Source organism: Bombina bombina, chromosome 3, assembly GCF_027579735.1.
Source record: "Bombina bombina isolate aBomBom1 chromosome 3, aBomBom1.pri, whole genome shotgun sequence".
Taxonomy (NCBI): Eukaryota; Metazoa; Chordata; class Amphibia; order Anura; family Bombinatoridae; genus Bombina; species Bombina bombina.
In genome coordinates this window covers 192908290-192933923 of record NC_069501.1, presented here as the reverse complement: position 1 = coordinate 192933923, position 25634 = coordinate 192908290, and the positions used below count along the sequence as shown (strand labels likewise).

Sequence of the window (25634 nt, the reverse complement as noted above, 5' to 3'; positions counted from 1 at the left end):
GTTTAAACACTGGGTAAGGGAACAAAGTATAGATTTAGAGAACATAAGATTATATCTAACCTTATTATTTAGCTAATGTCATTAATTTCATGTGATTTTAGAGCTGTAGCATTTAGTAAATAGCAGTAGGATAACATTTAATTACTTGCTGATCACCTGAAGTTACCGCCAGAAATGGAATAGCAGCAAAAAAGGCCAAGTCAGATTTGTTTTGTGCTATGTTTATTCTATATTAGGTTGAGCACATGTATACATAGTAGCTACTAATACAATTTATATAAGTTCAGTGCTTTTCTAGATTAGGAGAACACCTGAAAGCAAAAACTTTCCATACTATTTTACCACATAAGAGAACATTCAAGCATATTAGCATAGCACAAATTTCAAATGCTTAAAAGGGATACTAAACCCAATTTTTCTCTTTTATGATTCAGACAGACATTTGCTTAATAGCATGCTCTAATTTACCCCGTTTCAAGTTCTCTTGCGATCTGTATTTGAAAAGCAGTAATGTAAGCTTAGCTTAAGAGCAGGCCCATTTTTGGTTCAAGCACCTGGGTTGTGCTTGGTGGCTAAATGTAGCCACCAATCAGCAAGTGCTATCCATGGTTCTGAACCAAAAATGGGCCGGCTCCTAAGCTTAAATTGCTGCTTTTTCAAATAGATAGCAAAAGAATGGAGAAGTTGAAACAGGAGTAAATTAGAAAGTTGCATTCTCTCATCTGAATCATGAAAGAAAATTTGGGTTTAGTATCCCTTTAACTGAAGATGTCCCTTCACCTTACCGAAGCCTGCGTGGAATAGTTACACAATCATTCTATCATCAAAATGTAACTTAGTAGCCCTTTCTACAAGAGCCCGAGTGAGTCTACATGGCAGCAGTATTTAAATTAGGTTTGTAAAAAGGTTTTACAAATGGTGCTCAAGACATGAGCACACCCTTGGGCCTACTTCAGTATGCTCTCATGGAAATAATTTTATTTAATTAATCTGTATCTTACATTAATTTGAACCAGATTTAATGCAATGCATTTTAAGATATTTTTTTTTCTTTCTATTATGAAAACAAACCCAACAGCACTTATTTTGCTGAATAAGCAAGCATGTCCCTCTGAGGTAGTTCTCAACCAGTGAACACTAGCAGCAAGTACAACACAAATCCTGCAGTTTCTTGTCACATCTGTTCAGCCCAAGATACATTATCAGCTAATTTCATACACAAGACTTAAAGGGACAGTCAAAAAAAAAAACCTAATGATTTAACTAGGGTACGTAATTTTAAACAACTTTCCATTTTACTTTTATCACCAGTTCGGCTTTGTTCTCATGGTATTTTTAGTTGAAAGCTAAACCTAGGAGGTTCATATGCTAATTTCTTAGACCTTGACGACTTCCTCTAATCTGAATGCATTTTGACCACTAGAGGGCATTAGTTCATGTGTTTCATTTAAGCTCATGCACATGAAGTTACCCTGAAGTGAGCACTGATTGGCTAAAATGCAAGTCTGTCAAAAGAACTGAAATAAGGAGGCAGTCTGCAGAAGCAGAGATACAAGGTATTTAGAGGTAAAAAAAAAAAAAAAAAAAAAGCGCATTTCTATAACCGTGTTGGTTATGCAAAACTGGGGAATGGGTAATAAAGGAATTCTCTCTTTTTAAAGAACAAAAATTATGGTGTTGACTGTCCCTTTTTTATAAATAAATAAAAATGTAAATAAAAATAAATATTTTATTAAAGTAAAATGTCATTAGATACCAACCTAGCCCAAGATAATTTTATAATTACTCACTAGCTATTTTCTGAGGCCTAGGCAAGAGCACTCAACACAATGCTATACTGGGGTCAATGTGGACCCCACTTTATAGCTACACAAGTCTCACCAGGAGCTTAATGTAAGCACTATGCTAGTAGGTATACTAACTCCCAAATACAGTTATCATATTACCTCCACTAACCCTTTTAAGAGCACTATATTGACTGAAATAGATGTAGGGCTCTGTACATTAGTCTGGCAGTGAAGAGTACTGCTCTTGACTTTTATGAATAAATCTCATATAGAACATAAGGGAACACTTCCAAAAAAGGCATTTTAAATTCACCCAGAGAACATAAGATATTATTGCATCAATTTAGACATAAAATGTATCATTTACTTATGAAGCCACATAAACAAAATAAATCTAGACCCCAATAGTACTACTTACCTGACAAGCTGCTTAACAACAAAAACCAGAATACACTGTTAGTAATAGATCCTTAATCTTTTATAGATGATTAGTAATTGAATTAAAAGCACCTGTTATTGTGTGCACACCCCATGTATCCCATAATAGTATTTAGAAATTAACTCTTTGTGTTCCAAATACAACTGCAGGCTGTAGTTTCTCAAAGGGACATGAAGCACTTCTCAAGTTGTAATATAAAATGCTTAAAGGGATAGTAAACCTACAAATGTTCTGTTATGATTCAGATAGAACATACAATTTTAAACAACTTTCCAATTTACTTCTATTAAATTTGCTTCATTCTTTTGTTATCCATTGCTGAAGGGACAGTATTGCACTACTGGCAGCTAGCTGAACACATCTAGTTAGCCAATCACAAGAGACAAATGTGTGCAGGCACCAATTAGCAGCAGCTCCTACTGGTGTATGATATGTGCGTATTAGTTTTCACTAAAGGATACTAAGAGAACGAAGCCCATTTGAAAATAGAAGTGTCTTAAAATGATATGCTCTATCTGAATCATGCAAGTTTAATTTTTAATTTCCTATCCCTTTAAAGGGACACTGAACCCAAATGTTTTCTTTCATGATTCAGATAGAGCCTGAAATTTTAAGCCACTTTCTCATTTACTCCTAGTATCAATTTTTCTTCATTCTCTTGCTATCTTTATTTTAAAAGCAGGAATGTAAATCTTAGCAGCCAGGCCCATTTAGGTTCATCACCATGGATAGCGCTTGCTTATTGGAGGCTTAAATTTACCCACCAATAAGCAAGCATAACCCAGGTTCTCAACCAAAAATGGGCCGGCTCCTATGCATCACATTCCTGCTTTTTAAATAAAGATACCAAGAGAACGAAGCAAAATTGATAATAGGAGTAAATTAGAAAGTTTCTTAAATTTGCATGCTCTATCTGAATCATGAAAGAAAAAAGTGGGGTTCAGTGTCCCTTTACGTAAAAGGACATTAAACACTTTTTGCTTTTGAGTATAAAACTGTGCTTTGACTCATGGTCCCGAGAGAGGCCAAAAAGCAAATCAAAAAGCTAGTTTAGGCAACTTGTATCCTTTTGGAAAACTTAAGTTACAGATTTTACTTTGTGGAATCTCTAGGGAGTGTGAGACAAAGCACAGTTGTTACACAAAGCAAGAGGTGTTTAAGGTCCCTAAATAAATGCAAAAAACAAAACATTTGCAATATACTTTCATTATTTATTTATTTAAAAGGGATATGAATCCCACATATTTTCTTTTGTTATTTAGACAGAGCATACAATTTAAAAAAAAGTTTTCAATTTACTTCAATTTTCAAATTTGCTTTGTTCCCATATTATTTTGTGTTGAAGAGGTCTGGAGCACTACATGGCAATAAATAGTGCTGCCATATAGTGCTCTTCCAAGTGGATAACATTCATACTTTTTAACAAAAGATACCAAGAGAACAAAGCAATTCATATAATAGAAATAAATATAATAATAAATAGAACGTTTTAAATTTGTTTGTTCTATGTAGATCATGAAAAACCTGGAGTTTCATGCCCCTTTAACTTTGAGACCTGGAAATGAAAACCACAGATTTCATAAGCCTAACCCTGATACATATCTGTCCCTAACTGGTGTTAGCAATGGGATTAGATTAACTGCTGCAAGCAATGCAAGGTTTAGTAACAAAAGTAAAGTGACTAGTCTTATCTGCTCCAACAAGTCCAAACTCGATCCTCCAAACAAGGTAGGTGGTGTGGGGAGTTTGTTTACTGGGAAAAAATGTAGCAAACGTTAATATATTCAGAAAGATCTTAAACTTAGTTTGCATGTTGTAATTTTTTTTACAGGTAAAAGAGCTGATTACTTTGGGGCAATGCCCTGCAAAAGGCCCTTTTAAGGGCTATTTGTAATTTAGTGTAGGGTAGGGCTTTTTTATTTTGGGGTGGGGTTATTTTGTTAGGGGGATTAGATTAGGTGTAATTAGTTTAAAAATCTTGTAATTTGTTTATTATTTTCTGTAATTTAGTGTTGTTTTTTTGTACTTTAGATCATTTTATTTAATTGTATTTAATTGTATTTAATTTAGGGAATTAATTTAATTATAGTGTAGTGTTAGGTGTAATTGTAACTTAGGTTAGGTTTTATTTTACAGGTAAATTTGTATTTATTTTAGCTAGGTAGTTATTAAATAGTTAATAACTATTTAGTAACTATTCTACCTAGTTAAAATAAATACAAACTTGCCTGTAAAATAAAATAAAAACTCTACGCTAGCTACAATGTAACTATTAGTTATATTGTAGCTAGCTTAGGGTTTATTTTATAGTTAAGTATTTAGTTTTAAATAGGAATTATTTAGGTAATAATAGTAATTTTATCTAGATTATTTTAAATTATATTTAAATTAGGGGGTGTTAGGGTTAGACCTAGGTTTAGGGGTTAATACAGTTAATATAGTGGTGGCGACGTTGGGGGTGGCAAATTCAGGGTTAATAAGTGTAGGTAGGTGGCGGTGACATTGGGGCGGCATATTAGGGGTTAATAAATATTAGGTAGGTGTCGGCGATGTCGGGGGAGGCAGATTAGGGGCTCCATGTACTAAGCAGTCAGCGAGCTACCCGCAACAAATCTCGCGTCAAAACTCGCAAACTGATATGTACAAAGTCGTCAACTATGTTCAAACTCGCATCTTTAAAATAATTAGGGGTTAATAAGTGTATGATTAGGGGTGTTTAGACTCAGGTTTCATGTTAGGGTGTTAGGTGTAAACGTAAATTTTATTTCCCCATAGGAATCAATGGGGCTGTGTTAGTGAGTTTTACGCTGCTTTTTTGCAGGTGTTAGACTTTTTTTCAGCCGGCTCTCCCCATTGATTCCTATGGGGAAATCATGCACGAGCACGTTACACTAGCTCACCGCTAACGTAAGCAGCGCTGGTATTGGAGTGCAGTAATGAGCAAAATTTTGCTCAACGCTCACTTCTTGTCTGGTTTTTAAAAACCTGTAATACCAGCGCTGTCTGTAAGTGAGCGGTGAGCATAAACTGCTCATTAGCACCGCACAGCCTCTAACGCAAAACTTGTAATCTAGCCGATGTTTTTTTAATAATATCTCCAAATCTTGTGAGATAACAGAGTGTCAGAATACTTACATGACATAAGAACTGGTACTTGTGATAATTCATTGCGGAAGAAACATAGAGCGAAACTTTGGTTCCCGGATACTTGGTTCCCAGTGACGTTGCACATGCGCGAAGCAATGAATGTGTGATACAGTGTTTTGATTGTTGAACAATTTTCTATTGGACAGTCGAAAATAAGAGAGTGGGTGACGTATTGGGTGGGCGGATTGGAGCGGCCATTTCTAACCATCAGAATATAACTTTTCATGGAGCATAACTCGGGATGTGTAGAAGACTCAATATGGTTGCAGGGGTGAGCAAACAAAATTGGAACATAATCTAATGGATGGATTAAGGTTGTTGTATGTGTAGACTGTCCCTTTAATGTTACATTGATGTTAAGCATAGATGTACATCCATTAATGTTCTTTGTTCTAATCTTATAATAGATTTTAAATTATGCTGGTATATGTCACATCAGGCCCAGTCCAAATGTATAGCTCTCTACACCCCTTATGAGATAAATGTCTCAATAGACCCCAGACTATATGCAAAGCACCCTGCACTTCCATGTATATGGTATCAAACCGTGAACCAGAAACATGCATCCTTAGCTATTTATATGCCAAATTAGACCTGTTCATGCCCCTGACCACTTTATTCCATGTAGGCCATAGATTTAGTATTATTGGTCATAGGACATATGGTCATAGCTATATGGTAACAAGGACTTTTGGTCACAAGGACTTTTGGTTATAGGACATTTGGTCATAGGACATTGGTGTGATACAAATGTGATATGGCAAGTCTTAAAAAAGTGTGATGAATGTGAACCAATCTTCTTGGCCTATATGAATCTATATAGATAGAGAAATCCTGAGTTGCTGACATGGCATAGACTTGAAGCTTATATATAACTTGTTTTGATTGAAAGAAGGCTGAACAAAACAATATGTATTCTAAAAGAACAAATGACTTATCCGTGGTTGAGACATTTGTTGGACCGGATACATCTGGACAGGAATAAGAGACACATAGACAGTTTCATAAATATTTTTTGCAAAAACATATGTAAGAACTATAATTAAAAAGTGTATACAGGGGATCTGGGACTTTCTTTCATTGGACTTCTCATTCCAAGGGCAGACTTGTCGTTTGGATATAATACTGAAACTCCCAAATCCTTTATATCGTTTGGGCTGAAGTTGATGGGAATCCCCAGCCAAAGTGGAACATATATGGTGCACTATCTGGTGATGTAGTGATTTATTTTATTTTTATATAAACAAGTTGTTATTATACATTATTATTTAAGATTGTTCTTTTCTTTTGTTAATAAACTATTATACCTATTAAGAATAGCAAGGAGTTCAATTATTGCTTTTACCATATGTATTAAGGTATACATTTTATTAGGCAATACAATAGGACACTTGGTCATAAGACATATGGTTATGAGACATATGGTCATAGGACATTTGGTCATAAGACATTTGATCATAGGACATTTGGTCATAGGGTATTTGGTCATAAGACATATGGTCATAGGACATTTGGTCATAAGACATTTGGCAATAGGACATTTGGCCATAAGACATTTGGTCATAGGACATTTGGTAATAAGACTTTTTTTTATCATAGACGGGGCATTGCGAAGACCAAATGCCCTTTGATTAATAATCCTAGATCCCTTTTCTTAACCATGTCACACCCTCATTGTGACACTCCCTGGTTTCCCATCTTAACCATGTCACACCCTCATTGTGACATTCCCCCTGGTTTCTCATTGACTCTACCACTTCTCAATTTTGTGACATTTTTAAACTTTGAGTTTTGAAACCACGTACAAGCAATGCTTACCTTTACACAATTCAGTAATGATGCAGAGAAGGAGCAGCTGGTGCAGTTTGAGGAGCAGAAGTTTGAGTAGCTATTACTTTTGGTCATAAGTGCTTTTTGTCCATGGCTTTTGGTCACAATGCTTTTGGTCATAGGACTTTTCCTTAAGACAATATAGTTATATAAATATGTACTACATAGAAACATAGAATGTGTTGGCAGATAAGAACCATTCAGTCCATCCAGTCTGCCCAATTGTTGCCTAAAATAAATATATATATTTTATTAATCATTTCATTAGTCCCTGGTCTCATCTTATACCTAGGCTAGCCTTATGTCTATCCCATGCATGCTTCAACTCCTTTACCGTATTAACCTCTAACACTTCTGCTGAAAGGCTATTCCATGCATTCACTACCCTCTCAATAAAGTGATATTTCTTGATATTACTTTTAAATCTTTGCCCCTATAATTTAAGACTATGGTCTTTTGTTGTGGTAGTTTTCCTTTGTTTAAATATGCTCTCCTCCTTTACTGTGTTAAATGATGGACTTAATTAACTGAGTGAAAGCTTTTAGGTGCAAGCATTTAACAATCATAGTATAAGATATTTTTTATTAGGCATGAACAACAATATCATTTTTTTAAACTATAGACTTTTATTGAATTCTACATAGAGTAAAACATGACAGAAATAAATGAAAAAGTGGCACCAAACAATCCCAAAGACAGGAATCAACATACATGTTGGTATATTGGTGTAACAAATTAATATATACGAAGCATAACGCAATCCAAAATAATAAGGGAAGACAAGATAAAACAGGACATTAAATCATAAAATTGTGTCACTGAAAGCACAGCAACTCACATGTATGCATATGAACCAGTGGGCACTGCCACTGGGTGTTACCAGACTGGGCAGTTGCAACATACCAGAGTAGTGAGCACAACATAATCAGACATAACTTGAAACACAAAAACAAAAAAGGGGCAGATGATTAATAAGCAAAAACTCATATACCAGAACATAACGACTATGAAAGTTGCACCTATTACTGGCACAACAATGCCAGTTTTTTTCTTAAGGGGAGAGAATAGTAACCAACAATAACCTAAAAGCATGTAGAGCTAACTAAAAAAGTAACTGAACTCTCTTCAGTTCAAATTTACCACGCATGTATGCTTAAAATAGTAGTCCTATGAATAAGACAAATAAGCCATTGCTCGCAAGTATGTTAGCACATCTGTTTGCTTGTACTTTGCAACAGCTCTGATGACTCTATCTCTCAGGATGCAATAACATTTTTGAGCAGGTTGTTCAAGTCCGAAGACCCCTTGAAGAAAAGCAGTTTGTTGCTTGATGCAATCTTTTCTCAGTCTATATAGAAATCTCCCTGTAGTTGCGTGACTACATTGAAACAAAGCTTGTATACCATGATGCCAGCCTTCCACCAAATTTGTTGTTCTGGCTAGCCCTTCTGCTGCAGATTCTCATTGATTCCAGATGTTAATTAAAAACAGTTCTGGACCATATTAGTTGACTCTTCCTCACTGAAGCATACCTCATTTGTAGGTGTGCTCAAAATAGATCAATAGTTCATCCATGTGATCCATGTGTGCAACAGCAGGCATGCTCTTTGCCAGAGTATGAAAAGCCTCAGCCACTTCATCAATTGGAACATGGGCGGGAGCTACTAAACATCTAACTGAGCAACAAACTAAATCATTGCTTTCATAGTCGTTTCATTCCCATTTCATTAACTTTGTGCAGAACACTTTGTGACAAACGGAAGTAACATTCAGTTACTCTTGCACATGGAAAAGCATCTTTGAATGCAGACACTGCGTTTGTTTCAAAATTGGTCAAAATAATATTAGGTGCTGCATTGGCAACCCCTTTTTTTTAACTCTCCCAGTGCACGATTGTATGTTTCATGGCTTTTATTAGATAGCAAGCAATATACAACAGCAGGGTTAGTGCCAGTAACAAACTGAAAGTAATTACTATAAAGCTGGAAGAAATAGCCAAGTACAACTTTGAATGTTCCATCAGCCGACCACATTGGAGCTCTAGCCAAACAATCCAACAGTTCTCTGCATCCCAAAAACAGAATTTGATCATTACCTTTTCCTTAGTCAAAAAGTCCACAAATTGTCATGGGATCTAAAAAAAAACATTTGTTGGACATGGAGGAAGTGCTCTCTCATCTCCAGCTTCCAGAATTTTTTGTTTATGACGGCGTAACTGTCGATTTAAAGAGAAGCGCTTTGGAAGTGCTATAAGTAATTTGGATCAAGATTTACAGATATGAATGCTTGTATTGCACTTGGTCCAGCAAGAGATTCTGTCATTTTCACCTTCATCTCACCAACAGAGTTTCGGGCAAGCGCTCTTGAAAGATTACCTTCATGACTGTGATCTTTGACATCCTGTCTAACAACCTTTAAACCATCCAACACTAGATTTGCTTTACATTTAAAGGGACAGTCAAGTCCAAAAAAAACTTTCATGTTTCAAATAGAGCATGTAATTTTAAACAACTTTCCAATTTACTTTTATCTCCAATTTTGCCTTGTTCTCTTGGTATTCTTAGTTGAAAGCTAAACCTAGGAGGTTCATATGCTAATTTCTTAGACCTTGAAGGCAGCCTCTAATCTAAATGCATTTTAATAGTTTTTCACCACTAGAGGGCATTAGTTCACGTATTTCATATAGATAACATTGAGCTCATGCACGTTAATTTACCATGGAGACAGCTCTGATTGGCTAAAATGCAAGTCTGTCAAAAGAACTGAAATAAGGGGGCAGTCTGCTGAGGCTTAGATACAAGGTAATCACAGAGGTAAAACATGTATAATTATAATTGTGTTGGTTATGCAAAACTGGTGAATTGGTAATTAAGGGATTATCTATCTTTTAAAACAACAAAAATTCTGGTGTTGACTGTCCCATTAAGTATTCATGCTGTACAACATCGTCAATTAATATGACCTTGAGTATTTACTCTATGCTTACAATAATTATATCAGTTAAATATAAAAGTTTTTTTTCCATGTGTTGAAGTTCCATAAATACCTTGCAGTTCCATTTGTTAGTTTAAACAAATACGTCTGCTGTAATGTAATGTAATCTCTGCAATTATCTGACTCTTCTAAGATATTTGAGGGAGAACAATAGTAACTGGTGCAGGCAGTGCAGGTGATAAATATAGTTTCCTTATGGTATGTTTTAATAGGTCAGGCTTCTTTTGGTTTGGTTGCCTGTGCAGGCTGATGAACATATATATATATATAGTACTGAGAGAATTGTAATGTCCAGAGTTATATTGATGACTATACTTGTTTCCCTTGATAAATATTCAAAAGGAGCCGGTTCACATTTTTTATATGGCGATGGGACTTATTGCAGTGGGAATTAAGAGTGGGTCGTATACTGTATGCACTCAGGCAGCATAATTTTCTGGACAACTATAACAATCAACTGTAACTCCTTATTGATCTACAAAGCAATAATAAAGTTTATTTTCCTATTTCTAGCAGCATAATTATGAGCGTAAAGGCTCCATTTTATATTTAAGGCATCAGAGAAGAAAAACATGTTTGAGTCATTGATTCACTGAGAAAAGCTGCTCTGAACTTACCTCTGGCTTCTTCCTGACATCAATGGGTTTACTAAGCACTCCTCCAGAACCATTTGAATGGGCAGCTTAGGTTCACAGAAGAACCCAGTGGCATCTTGTCCATACATAGAGGAGCATAAAGACAATATTTCTAATGAAAGCACTAGGGACTAGATTCCCTAAAGTGCAGTAACATGGCACAATAGTGCTAACGTCGGTAAGAATGACTCTTAAAATGGCCTCACCTTACCATTAGAATTGCCACCTTTTTGTCCGGAGGAACCCTAATACTAGCAAGTCTTTAGCAAGATAAAGTCAATATTTGTACAGCAAAAATAAAATCTTAAGAAGGGGACGTGTTGAGCAAAACAACCGGTTTTAACACCCTTTGTACTTTCTCCTGTATAATCAAATGAAGCCTTCTGTAGTAACAGTGTATCCAACATAAAGTCACAATTGTAGAGGGAAAGTAAATGACTTACCGCCCGTATCACCACATACCAGAACCGCTCACTCTCTTCATTTGAAGATTCCTATGCCGTGAATGTTGTGAGTGTTCTCCGTTCACCATATGTGCACACTATAGCATGTAGATACTGCTGCGTACATCCTCTACTCACGTCGGTCGTGTCCAACCGGCTTTAACCTTGCATTCTAGCTGTCAAGGTTCCCCCTCGACCTCCATTTAACAAGATACAAATTTCAAGTGACAGCATTCAACATGCTTGATAAGGTTAAGGCATCAGGAACTCCAAGTTTTAAAAGTAAAAAATCTTTATTGTTATGCAAAAGTTAAAAAATCCAAAATAAGGGCACAGCACACACAACACTTAGTGTAAACAGCTGACGCGTTTCACGCCCAAGCAGCGTTTCCTCAGAGCTGATTTTTCACTAGACACACATGACTATTTAGCAGTTAGGAGTTGTTGTTAACAGCCAATCACATTGTCAAATAATGTATCCAAGAAATATAAATACAGGGGTAACTTAACGAAAAGAAAGGTAGACGCCCTCAATAAAATAAAGAAAAATCCGGATCTGGTGATCCTTGATTCTGATAAGGGTGGATCGATAGTCATCTTAAATAAAGAACAGTATTTAGATGAATCCTATAGACAACTTGGAGATAGTGCTACATATAAAAAATTGACATTTAATCCTACGAATACATTTTTGGGTAAATTAAAGCATATGCTGTACAATGCTGTTGAGCGTTCAGTATTAACAAATAAAATGAATGAATATATATTTGTTAAATATCCAAGAGTACCAGTATTTAAATATTTACCTAAAGTATATAAGTGTTTAACCCTCCGGGGCGCCAAATTATTTCTGCCATTGGGTCCCTTGGAGAGAGATTAGGAGAATGGGTGGATGCACAGTTACAGCCGATGGTCCAGTCACTCCCTGGTTTCTTGAGAGACACAAAACATCTACTGATATTGTATCCCTATATTTATGCATACCGCATGAATTGGGGATTTCAGCTGTGAGTAGAATGCTTTGTAAATATTCCAACTATGCAAAAGATCTAATTGAATTTATTATTGAAGCAATTACTTTTTTGCTTAATCACAATTATTTTGTGTTTAATGGGGAATTTTTTATTCAAAGAAGGGGCACGGCGATGGGGGCAAAATTTGCCCCATCATATGCTAACCTTTATTTGGCAGACTTTGAGGAAGGAGCTGTCTTTGGATTTGATAACATGTATAGAAAGAATATAACATTTAATACGAGGTATATCAATGATTTGCTCCTTTTTTGGAAGGGTGACACCAATAATCTTGAGGACTTTGTACGACATCTGAATAATAATGAAGGAAATTTGAAATTTACATTCAGTTCCTCAAAGGAGTGTATTCCATATTTAGATGTCAGATTGAGCCATGAAGATGATTTGGTTGTCTCAGAGGTATACAGGAAGGACATCTCAGGAAACACGATTCTTAGAGCAGACTCGTCTCATCCTTATCATTTAAAAAGAGAAATACCAAAAGGACAATATATAAGGCGGGGAGAAACTGTACTACAATAGAGAAATATTGGGAACATGCAAATTCCCTAACTGAGAGGCTTTATGATAGAGGTTATGATTTAACTACATTGAAGGATTTATCAACCAAGGTTCCTGGTATGGATAGAGATTATTTACTAAAATAGGCTATAAACAGAAATAAAGTTTTTACGAAAGGAGGTGTTAACTTTGTTACAACTTTTAGCAGACAGTTTGGAGAAATACGTAGATATAGATATAGATCTTAAGGATGTTTCTAAAAGGTGTAACTTTGTCTCATGAAACCATAAGTGACATTATCAGAAATTTTTTGGGGGGGAAAGTGCAAGAACTTGGCTTTCAGTTAAGCAAGGGTTCCATAGATGTGGGTATAAACCTTGTAAAAGCTGCAATTATGTAAATACTGGGGATACTTTTGTATCCACACAAACAAAGAAAGAGTATAAGATACAAAATTACATAAACTGCAACTCTACCTTTGATGAGTATCTAGTAACATGCAATGTTTTCAAAATGCAATATGTAGGGTTAACCTCTAGATTTTTGAAGGACAGGATTAGGGAGCATCTTCTATCCCTGGAAACTGAAATACCGAGAACACCGGTAGCAAAACATTTTGCTACACATGGCTCAAAATTGGATTCGTTCAGCCTCCAGGGTAATGAATGTGTTTCCCTTGATCTTAGAGGTGGAGACAAATTTGCTACACTAAGTAAACGGGAAGTCTTTTGGATATATACCTTAAAAACAGGACAACCGTATGGTATGAACAAGATTAGTGATATAAAGCGGTTTATAGACCATACTTAGGTATGATTTTGTTGCTGCTGTGTTTGTGTGATGAAACACACAACTATTTGTATGTATATAAACAATTTGTATATAAATAATTGGAAAAAGAAAGAACAGTACCAATAGACACAAACATAAAAATGAGAAATAAAAATAAATTCAAAATAAGCACGGAGTACTATAAAATAACTGTACAAAGGGTTCTAATATCTATAGGATACTTATTCTTAATCCAGATCGGGTCACTGTGGAGGTGAAGCAGTAAAATTGTAGGTGTTGGTTGCACAATGGTAAAATGATGTATGACTCTTTCATTCATAGTTTTATACGTGTAATAGAGTTATGCTTGTTATTAAGAAACAACCAGATCTACTTTTTTTTATATATATATATATATATATATATATATATATATATATAAATCTTGTAAGATAATGTTACCCGAGGTTACACAGATCCGCTCAGCTATACTATGTATACTTATGCTAATGAGATAAGCACTTTATATTATATTATTTGGCATTAGAAAGAACTGAGTCATGAATCCACTTTTTAGTTTTAAAGTTTTTTTTTTATGTGCATGAGATATATATGCTTTTATTATATATGAATTATATGCATATAGTTTTTTCTTGTAAATTTTGTTATTAGCAGGTAGAGAGTATTTGTAGGAATTATTGACAAATTTGAAAAATATGCTGAACAATGTGATTGGCTGTTAACAACAACTCCTAACTGCTAAATAGTCATGTGTGTCTAGTGAAAAATCAGCTCTGAGGAAACGCAGCTTGGGCGTGAAATGCATCAGCTGTGTACACTAAGTGTTGTTTGTGCTGTATCCTTATTTTGGATTTTTTACTTTGCGTAACAAAGATTTTTTACTTTTAAAACTTGGAGTTCCTGATGCCTTAACCTTATCAAGCACGTTGAATGTGTTCACTTGAAATTTGTACCTAATACTAACCCTAAATCATCATATATGGTCGATCCTGCTCTACTCTCTTCCTTGCGGCTGCACTGGGAGAAAGTAATGTAATAGTATCACTTCCTCCCAGCGATGCTGCGGAGGAAAGCAGTGATGGAAGGCAACAGGGCTGGAATCTACTTGTGTGTGCCGGCACAAGGAACACATGCCAAATCAGCCTCGTTTCACCTTATAACAGCTGCAGCACTGCCAGTCTTATAGCTGTGGCTGTTTTATAGGGGAGCCATTTCGGATTTTCAAACATGGCTCTGGGTTTCAAGCAGCCTGAAACCCGGGCACATCATTGAAAACCTGGACTGTCCGGATGAATTCCAGTTGGGACAGAACATGGGTTGGTACGGGAACAAACTATGACCATATGTTCTACCAAATGTCCTTATAATCATAAGTCCTTGTGACCATATGGCTATGATCAAATGTCTTATGACCATTACACCCATCCTAACACCCAATAAAAAGTCTTATTTGTGAGAGCAGAATTGCTGCTTTCAAATAATGGGTCTTGTTTTCCCCTCTATATATTGTTCAGCACAATAGAGAGTACTCTAAAACTGATAACCACCTGTGCATGTGACCTCATGTGAAAAAAAACAGCCTCTCCTTTTTAAAGAAGAAAAAAAGTCACTTGCCTTGTTATAAGGCTTTTTAAGCTTCCTAAATTGAAGGGGCAGGAAATATTTTAATATCCCACCAAAAAAAAAAAAAAAGAGATATCTATTTTTTTTTCACAATGATTTCCTGCATCCTGGGGGGGAAGTGACCTCATTTAAAAGAACAGCTTCTCCCTTGAAAATTAGGGGTCACTTGTTTATCAAGGTGTGGGGGCTGATACAGGTAAGATTCGACACCAACATCACCACAAATTAACTGACTCTGCCCTTCGGTGCTTCCTCATTCCATATGCAATCACAGTGCACATACATGATGTTACATAGTTAACTGAGTCAGAATTTCAGTGGGGAAGACTGTCAGCCTGATTGGTTATGTGAAAGTGGGTGTTATAATCCTCAGAGGGACAGCCTCCCAGAGAATAATAAGTTGTCATTCACTACATTGTAGCACTAATCTAAGAATGTAAATCTGGAAATTCTGAACATATTTAGATGAACACAAACATGGTTTCCTTTGTTCTTAAAGCATTGATCACTGTAAAGTTATATTCAATGGAGTTTCTCCCCACAAACAAAAAAAAAAAAAAAAAAAAAAAAAAAAAAAGGGGGGGGAGACACAGAAAAGATGGTATGGATGCAACTATTTCTAAAAAAAAAAAAAAAAAAAAAAAAAAGGGGGGGGAGACACAGAAAAGATGGTATGGATGCAACTATTTCTAAAAAAAAAAAAAAAAAAAAAAAAAAAAAAACATTTTATATATAGATTACAAATTCTACACATGGGCATACAGACCAAACATAAGGAAATGGACCAAATATGTCCCAAGAAACTGATATCTCACCTCCATGTGAGGCTACCTGAAAACAGATCCTAGACAAGTACCAGGCAGGCAAACACAAAAAAAAAAAAAAAAAAAAAAAAAATGAATTTGTAGGTGATGTGTACAAATGACTTTATCAAACTAGTTTAAGCAAGATGCTGGTTTGAAAAAAAGGCCTGTGTATGGGCCAAAACACCACCTATAATCATGCTGTCCTTTTAGAAATAGTTGCACCCATATCTCCTTTTCTAGTTATTACTTTATGAGCGGGTAGCACCAGGTGGATTTATTAACCTGTAATTTCTATAGTAATTAGATTACCCTCTTAGTAAAATTAGATGGTGTAAATATATATATCAGATATCCAGCACTCAGCTAGCTCACAGCTAAGATTTAAAAACACATCTGGCCACATGGGAAACTCAGGCACTTTGTCAAGGTCCTTTCCACTGTCTGAGTCCCTAACACAGCTACACAATGCACACTTACAAAGCCAAACAAACTGAGAACAAGGGAGGGGTGCACAGGTATATGTAATCACCCAGAGAAATACAAGACATGGAAGGAGACTGCACTCCAAGACCAGACCACAAACATATCCAATGACTCTGCAACATCCTAGCCCTGGGTGCTTAAATAGCACTCCCAAAAAGCTGTGCTGTCTCTAGAGTCACAGGCAGTTAACCCCAGTGCTAGCTGGCGAGTGCTGGGTATCTATGTGTTGTATTATTTGTTTGTAATCCCCCTATGTTTTTTTAACCCATTCCGGACTGGGGTTAACTGCCTGACTCTGGTGACAGCACAGCTTTTTGGGCTGGGATGTTGCAGAGTCATTGGAACACACATGTTTCTACACTATTCAGAAAAACAGCAAACACCTTGTAGAATAGAGAGGTGTACGCAGATCAGAATGCTAAAGTAGGCAGCTGCCTGTGCCGTTATGGTCTTTCACTAGAATCAATCCCACTATGAAAAGATCCTAACAGTAAGATCTGGATTTTTCTGTAAATTCTCTTGATAAAGTGATAAGTGTGATATTGTGAGCTCCTATTAAAAAATCAGGACTTTGGGGGAGTGCAAGAGAAATTCCTTATTTAAAAGGGCGACACTTACTGCAAAATTCTTTTAAATTGACAGTAAACTAAAACCATTCAAGAAGCAACTCAGACATTCAACCAAATGAATGAGCAGAAAACACCAGCCATCTGCTGAAGTCCTTAAGGAATGTTATCAAAATATAAACTTTATTTACAAACATTAAAAACAAATGCAAAGTACAAGTTACACTGATAAAAGAATATTCCCTAAAAGAGAAAAATCCCCTAAAGAGTGTTTTTTGGTCCAATTAAAAAGCCTGAGATTCAGCAGCTTTAGGTTCTTGTGATGAGGAGCCTTTAAAGGTTTTCTTTGGTAGAAGCTGGGCATGGATGTTTGGCAAGACACCCCCATCAGCAATAGTGATGCCATCAAATAGCTTAGCCAGTTCCTCATCATTCCTGACTGCCAGCTGGATGTGTCTGGGTAAAATCCTGGATTTCTTATTGTCTCTGGCAGCATTTCCTGCCAGCTCTAAGACCTCTGCGCAGAGATATTCCAGAGTAGCTGCCATGTAGATAGCAGATCCAGACCCAATCCGCTCTGCATAGTTTCCCTTCTTCAGGAACCTGTGGATTCGGCCGACTGGGAACTGGAGACCTGCCTTAGCGGATTTGGATGTCTTGCCAGCTGCAGGCTTGGTGACCTTCTTTCCACGACCAGACATGTTTAAACACTGGGTAAGGGAACAAAGTATAGATTTAGAGAACATAAGATTATATCTAACCTTATTATTTAGCTAATGTCATTAATTTCATGCGATTTTAGAGCTGTAGCATTTAGTAAATAGCAGTAGGATAACATTTAATTACTTGCTGATCACCTGAAGTTACTGCCAGAAATGGAATAGCAGCAAAAAAGGCCAAGTCAGATTTGTTTTGTGCTATGTTTATTCTATATTAGGTTGAGCACATGTATACATAGTAGCTACTAATACAATTTATATAAGTTCAGTGCTTTTCTAGATTAGGAGAACACCTGAAAGCAAAAACTTTCCATACTATTTTACCACATAAGAGAATATTTAAGCATATTAGCATAGCACAAATCTCAAATGCTTAAAAGGGATACTAAACCCAATTTTTCTCTTTTATGATTCAGACAGACATTTGCTTAATAGCATGCTCTAATTTACCCCGTTTCAAGTTCTCTTGCGATCTGTATTTGAAAAGCAGTAATGTAAGCTTAGCTTAAGAGCAGGCCCATTTTTGGTTCAAGCACCTGGGTTGTGCTTGGTGGCTAAATGTAGCCACCAATCAGCAAGTGCTATCCATGGTGCTGAACCAAAAATGGGCCGGCTCCTAAGCTTAAATTACTGCTTTTTGAAATAGATAGCAAAAGAATGAAGAGAAGTTGAAACAGGAGTAAATTGGAAAGTTGCATGCTCTTATCTGAATCATGAAAGAAAATTTGGGTTTAGTATCCCTTTAACTGAAGATGTCCCTTCACCTTACCGAAGCCTGCGTGGAATAGTTACACAATCATTCTATCATCAAAATGTAACTTGATAGCCCTTTCTACAAGAGCCTGAGTGAGACTACATGGCAGCAGTATTTAAATTAGATTTGTAAAAAGGTTATACAAATGGTGCTCAAGACATGAGCACACCCTTGGGCCTACTTCAGTATGCTCTCATGGAAATAATTTTATTTAATTAATCTGTATCTTACATTAAGTTGAACCAGATTTAATGCAATGCATTTTAAGATATTTTTTTTTCTTTCCATGATGAAAACAAACCCAACAGCACTTATTTTGCTGAATAAGCAAGCATGTCCCTCTGAGGTAGTTCTCAGCCAGTGAACACTAGCAGTAAGTACAACACAAATGCTGCAGTTTCTTGTAACATCTGTTCAGCCCAAGATACATTATCAGCTAATTTCATACACAAGACTTAAAGGGACAGTCAAAAAAAAAAATCAAAAAAAAAAATCTAATGATTTAACTAGGGTACGTAATTTTAAACAACTTTCCATTTTACTTTAATCACCAGTTCGGCTTTGTTCTCATGGTATTTTTAGTTGAAAGCTAAACCTAGGAGGTTCATATGCTAATTTCTTAGACCTTGAAGACTTCCTCTAATCTGAATGCATTTTGACCACTAGAGGGCATTAGTTCATGTGTTTCATTTAGATAACATGGAGCTCATGCACATGAAGTTACCCTGAAGTGAGCACTGATTGGCTAAAATGCAAGTCTGTCAAAAGAACTGAAATAAGGAGGCAGTCTGCAGAAGCAGAGATACAAGGTATTTAGAGGTTTAAAAAAAAAAAAAAAAAAAAAAAAGCGCATTTCTATAACCGTGTTGGTTATGCAAAACTGGGGAATGGGTAATAAAGGAATTCTCTCTTTTTAAAGTACAAAAATTATGGTGTTGACTGTCCCTTTTTAAAATTTTTTTTATATATATATATATATATATATATTTTTTATTAAAGTAAAATGTCATTAGATACCAACCTAGCCCAAGATAATTTTATAATTACTCACTAGCTATTTTCTGAGGCCTAGGCAAGAGCACTCAACACAATGCTATACTGGGGTCAATGTGGACCCCACTTTATAGCTACACAAGTCTCACCAGGAGCTTAATGTAAGCACTATGCTAGTAGGTATGCCCCTCCCAAATACAGTTAGCATATTACCTCCACTAACTCCTTTTAAGAGCACTATATTGACTGAAATAGATGTAGGGCTCTGTACATTAGTCTGGCAGTGAAGAGTACTGCTCTTGACTTTTATGAATAAATCTCATATAGAACATAAGGGAACACTTCCAAAAAAGGCATTTTAAATTCACCCAGAGAACATGAGATAGTATTGTATCAATTTAGACATAAAATGTATCATTTACTTATGAAGCCACATAAACAAAATAAATCTAGACCCCCAATAGTACTACTTACCTGACAAGCTGCTTAACAACAAAAAACAGAATACACTGTTAGTAATAGATCCTTAATCTTTTATAGATGATTGGTAATTGAATTAAAAGCACCTGTTATTGTGTGCACACCCCATGTATCCCATAATAGTATGTAGAAATTAACTCTTTGTGTTCCAAATACAACTGCAGGCTGTAGTTTCTCAAAGGGACATGACGCACTTCTCAAGTTGTAATATAAAATGCTTAAAGGGATAGTAAACCTAAAAATGTTCTGTTATGATTCAGATAGAACATACAATTTTAAACAACTTTCCAATTTACTTCTATTAAATTTGCTTCATTCTTTTGTTATCCATTGCTGAAGGGACAGTATTGCACTACTGTCAGCTAGCTGAACACATCTAGTTAGCCAATCACAAGAGACAAATGTGTGCAGGCACCAATTAGCAGCAGCTCCCACTGGTGTATGATATGTGAGTATTAGTTTTCACTAAAGGCTACTAAGAGAACAAAGCACATTTGAAAATAGAAGTGAATTTAAAAGTGTCTTAAAATGATATGCTCTATCTGAATCATGCAAGTTTAATTTTTAATTTCCTATCCCTTTAAAGGGACACTGAACCCACATTTTTTCTTTCATGATTCAGATAGAGAATGAAATTTTAAGCCACTTTCTCATTTACTTCTATTATCAATTTTTCTTCATTCTCTTGCTATCTTTATTTTAAAAGCAGCAATGTAAATGTTAGCAGCCATGCCAATTTAGGTTCAGCACCATGGATAGCGCTTGCTTATTGGAGGCTTAAATTTACCCACCAATAAGCAAGCATAACCCAGGTTCGCAACCAAAAATGGGTCGGCTCCTATGCATCACATTCCTGCTTTTTAAATAAAGATACCAAGAGAACGAAGCAAAATTGATAATAGGAGTAAATTAGAAAGTTTCTTAAATTTGCATGCTCTATCTGAATCATGAAAGAAAAAAGTGGGGTTCAGTGTCCCTTTACGTAAAAGGACATTAAACACTTTTTGCTTTTGAGTATAAAACTGTGCTTTGAATCATGGTCCCGAGAGAGGCCAAAAAGCAAATCAAAAAGCTAGTTTAGGCAACTTGTATCCTTTTTGAAAACTTAAGTTACAGATTTTACTTTGTGGAATCTCTAGGGAGTGTGAGACAAAGCACAGTTGTTACACAAAGCAAGAGGTGTTTAAGGTCCCTAAATAAATGCAAAAAAAATTGCAATATACTTTCATTATTTATTTATTTAAAAGGGATATGAATCCCACATATTTTCTTTTGTTATTTAGACAGAGCATACAATTTAAAAAAAAAATTCAATTTACTTCCATTTTCAAATTTGCTTTGTTCCCATATTATTTTGTGTTGAAGAGGTCTGGAGCACTACATGGCAATAAATAGTGCTGCCATATAGTGCTCTTCCAAGTGGATAACATTCGTACTTTTTAACAAAAGATACCAAGAGAACAAAGCAATTCATATAATAGAAGTAAATATAATAATAAATAGAAAAGTTTTAAATTTGTTTGTTCTATGTGGATCATGAAAAACCTGGAGTTTCATGCCCCTTTAACTCTGAGACCTGGAAATGAAAACCACAGATTTCATAAGCCTAACCCTGATACATATCTGTCCCTAACTGGTGTTAGCAATGGGATTAGATTAACTGCTACAAGCAATGCAAGGTTTAGTAACAAAAGTACAGTGACTAGCCTTATCTGCTCCAACAAGTCCAAACTGGATCCTCCAAATAAGGTAGGTGGTGTGGGGAGTTTGTTTACTGGAAAAAAAATGTAGCAAACGTTAATATATTCAGAAAGATCTTAAACTTAGTTTGCATGTTGTAATTTTTTTTACAGGTAAAAGAGCTGATTACTTTGGGGCAATGCCCCGCAAAAGGCCCTTTTAAGGGCTATTTGTAATTTAGTGTAGAGTAGGGCTTTTTTATTTTTTGGGGGGGGGTTATTTTGTTAGGGGGATTAGATTAGGTGTAATTAGTTTAAAAATCTTGTAATTTGTTTATTATTTTCTGTAATTTAGTGTTGTTTTTTTTGTACTTTAGATCATTTTATTTAATTGTATTTAATTGTATTTAATTTAGGGAATTAATTTAATTATAGTGTAGTGTTAGGTGTAATTGTAACTTAGGTTGGGTTTTATTTTACAGGTACTTTTGTATTTATTTTAGCTAGGTAGTTATTAAATAGTTAATAACTATTTAATAACTATTGTACCTAGTTAAAATAAATACAAACTTGCCTGTAAAATAAAATAAAAACTCTACGCTAGCTACAATGTAACTATTAGTTATATTGTAGCTAGCTTAGGGTTTATTTTATAGTTAAGCATAGGCGTCACTACAGGGGGGCTAGGGGGGGCAAATGCCCCTCCAAAATTTTTCTTTGCCCCCCCTGTGGCCCCCCCACCAGCGCCGGCACTTGCATAATCCTAGCTAGGTGCCCCAGCAGTGAGGCGCAATCATGCAGCATTAACTGATATTTATGTTATGTAAATATTAGTTTTACTGTTTGAGGTGCTGCAGCACCGCTCCAATACCCCATGCTGGCTGCTGCTATATTCTAGCCTCCTCTACTTCAGTTCCAGCCAGGTCATGTTCCTACACAGTACAAGGAACATGACCGGAGACTGGAGAGGAAGAGGGAGGAGTCAGACTCAGCACCAGTGTGCAGAACAGAGGAGCTACAGAGCGCGGGAAGGAAGAGCACCAGCAGGCAGTGACACTAGCAGCAAAGATGAAGATTTGTGGTAAATGTAAGTCACAGGGTTAATTTATACTGTTTATGGTCACACACAGCCTGCAATGAGGTCAGCCAGCACGGCTGCCCCATTAGCACAACAGCCGTTATTAGAACTTCCTGCACGGGTTGGTTTGCCTCAGTAATAAATTAGGAGCTGCAGAGACACTGGCAGCTGACATTTACACACTGCTCTGAGAACTTAACCCTATACATTTATTAATCTGTGTGCACAGCAAATAGTGTTACGTTCTCAGAGAAGTGAGGGTTTAAAGTGTAGTACTTTTTTGCTTTGTTTATGTGATCTGTGTGTACAGGCAAATGCAGGGCAAACAACATTTATTTTAAAATCTTGGAAATTTGTTTCCCTAGCAGATGTTCCTTTCTCTAGCACCAGAATTCACCTTCAACCTCCTCCCCTTACCCTAAATCACAGCCTTCACCCTTTTGTTCTCCTTAAGGTGGAATAGTAAAGTTGCTTCTCAGTTCTTGTATGTGTATATCTGTTTTTTTCCAGTTAGCTTTCCAAAAGGATATAGTGCATCAAATGTGCAGTAAAAGAAATTGAGAAAAATCAAACAGATGGGGAGATAAGTGGACAATTGATTATTAGAATAAATGTTATCTTTTTAACTATGTAAAGTCTTTGTTTTAAAATGTCTTCATTATAGTTTTCTATGCATACTTTATTCTTAATTGTCTTCAGCAGAAAAGGTTAGATAACTAAAGCTTATGTATGTCTGCGTCTGTAACTGTGTATGTATATGTGTGTGTACTGTTGTAATTGTTTTATCATCTTTGTGTGTGTGTGTGTGTGTATTTATGTATATATTTGTGTGTATGTATGTTTGTGTGTGTGCGTCTGTGTGTATGTATTTGTGTGTGTCTGTATGTGTGTATTTATGTATATATTTGTGTGTATGTATGTTTGTGTGTGTGTGTATGTATTTGTGTGTGTCTGTGTGTATGTATGTGTGTATTTATGTATATATTTGTGTGTATGTATGTTTGTGTGTGTGCGTCTGTGTGTATGTATTTGTGTATGTATGTGTGTATTTATGTATGTTTGTGTGTGTAGTTATGTATATGTGTATGTATTTGTGTGTGTCTGTGTGTATGTATGTGTGTATTTATGTATATATTTGTGTGTATGTTTGTGTGTGTGCGTCTGTGTGTATGTATTTGTGTGTGTCTGTGTGTATGTATGTGTGTATTTATGTATATATTTGTGTGTATGTATGTTTGTGTGTGTGCGTCTGTGTGTATGTATTTGTGTATGTATGTGTGTATTTATGTATGTTTGTGTGTGTAGTTATGTATTTGTGTGTATGTATGTATATGTGTATGTGTGTATGTATGTGTGTATGTATATGTGTCTGTGTGTGTGTTGTGTGTGTGTGTGTGTAGGTATGTATATGTGTCTGTGTGTGTGTTGTCTCTGTGTGTGTGTGTGTATGTATGTCTATCTTCTATATATGTCCATGCATTTTATGTTATAAAGGAAGACATAAGATGCATTACTGTTGTATTTTTAATACTTGCATTCCTTTTCCATTTATATCTGTGTTTTATCTTCTTATGAAAAAAATATAGACTGTTGTAATTGTTTTGTTGTCATCTTTGTGTGTTTGTGTGTGTATATACGTATGTGTGTATATACCTATGTGTGTATGTATGCGCATGTGTGTATTTGTGTGTGTGTGTATGTGTCTGTCTGTGTGAGCGTATGTATATGTGTGTGTCTGTCTATGTATGTATTTGGGTGTGTGTGTTTTTTCAGTGGTATGATTAAGTGGTGAAAATTATCAGTGCCCCCCCAGTTTTGACTGTGGTATCTTATGTGCCCCCCCTATAAATTGTTCCTAGAGTCGCCACTGTAGTTAAGTATTTAGTTTTAAATAGGAATTATTTAGGTAATAATAGTAATTTTATCTAGATTATTTTAAATTATATTTAAGTTAGGGGGTGTTAGGGTTAGGGTTAGACATAGGTTTAGGGGTTAATACATTTAATATAGTGGTGGCGACGTTGGGGGCGGCAAATTCGGGGTTAATAAGTGTAGGTAGGTGGCGGTGACATTGGGGCGGCAGATTAGGGGTTAATAAATATTAGGTAGGTGTCGGCGATGTTAGGGGCAGCAGATTAGGGGTTCATAACTATAATGTAGGTGGCGGCAATCTCGGGTAAGGCAGATTAGGGGTTAATAAGTGTATGATTAGGGGTGTTTAGACTCAGGTTTCATGTAAGGGTGTTAGGTGTAAACGTAAATTTTATTTCCCCATAGGAATCAATGGGGCTGTGTTAGTGACTTTTTTTCAGCCGGCTCTCCCCATTGATTCCTATGGGGAAATCATGCAAGAGCACGTTACACCAGCTCACCGCTAATGTAAGCAGCGCTGGTATTGGAGTGCAGTAATGAGCAAAATTTTGCTCAACGCTCACTTCTTGTCTGGTTTGTAAAAACCTGTAATACCAGCGCTGTCTGTAAGTGAGCGGTGAGCATAAACTGCTCATTAGCACCACACAGCCTCTAACGCAAAACTCGTAATCTAGCCGATGTTTTTTTAATAATATCTCCAAATCTTGTGAGATAACAGAGTGTCAGAATACTTACATGACATAAGAACTGGTAATTGTGATAATTCATTGCGGAAGAAACATAGAGCGAAACTTTGGTTCCCGGATACTTGGTTCCCAGTGACGTTGCACATGCGCGAAGCAATGAATGTGTGATACAGTGTTTTGATTGTTGAACAATTTTCTATTGGACAGTCGAAAATAAGAGAGTGGGTGACGTATTGGGTGGGCGGATTGGAGCGGCCATTTCTAACCTTCAGAATATAACTTTTCATGGAGCA

The 25634-nt window shown here is 36.0% G+C and overlaps 1 protein-coding gene across 1 annotated transcript; it reads right to left on the bottom strand.

Annotated features, from left to right (window-relative positions):
* Positions 1-17364: 17364 nt before the first annotated feature.
* LOC128651553 (histone H2A, sperm-like) lies at positions 17365-17781 on the bottom strand. Its single transcript, XM_053704575.1, has one exon. It carries the CDS (start codon positions 17779-17781, stop codon positions 17365-17367), a length of 417 nt encoding a protein of 138 aa, XP_053560550.1.
* Positions 17782-25634: the final 7853 nt, after the last annotated feature.

What these genes read in the sequence shown, in the direction of transcription:
- LOC128651553 (XM_053704575.1), bottom strand. Translation starts at nt 17,781, where the DNA reads ATGTCTGGTCGTGGAAAGAAGGTCACCAAGCCTGCAGCTGGCAAGACA.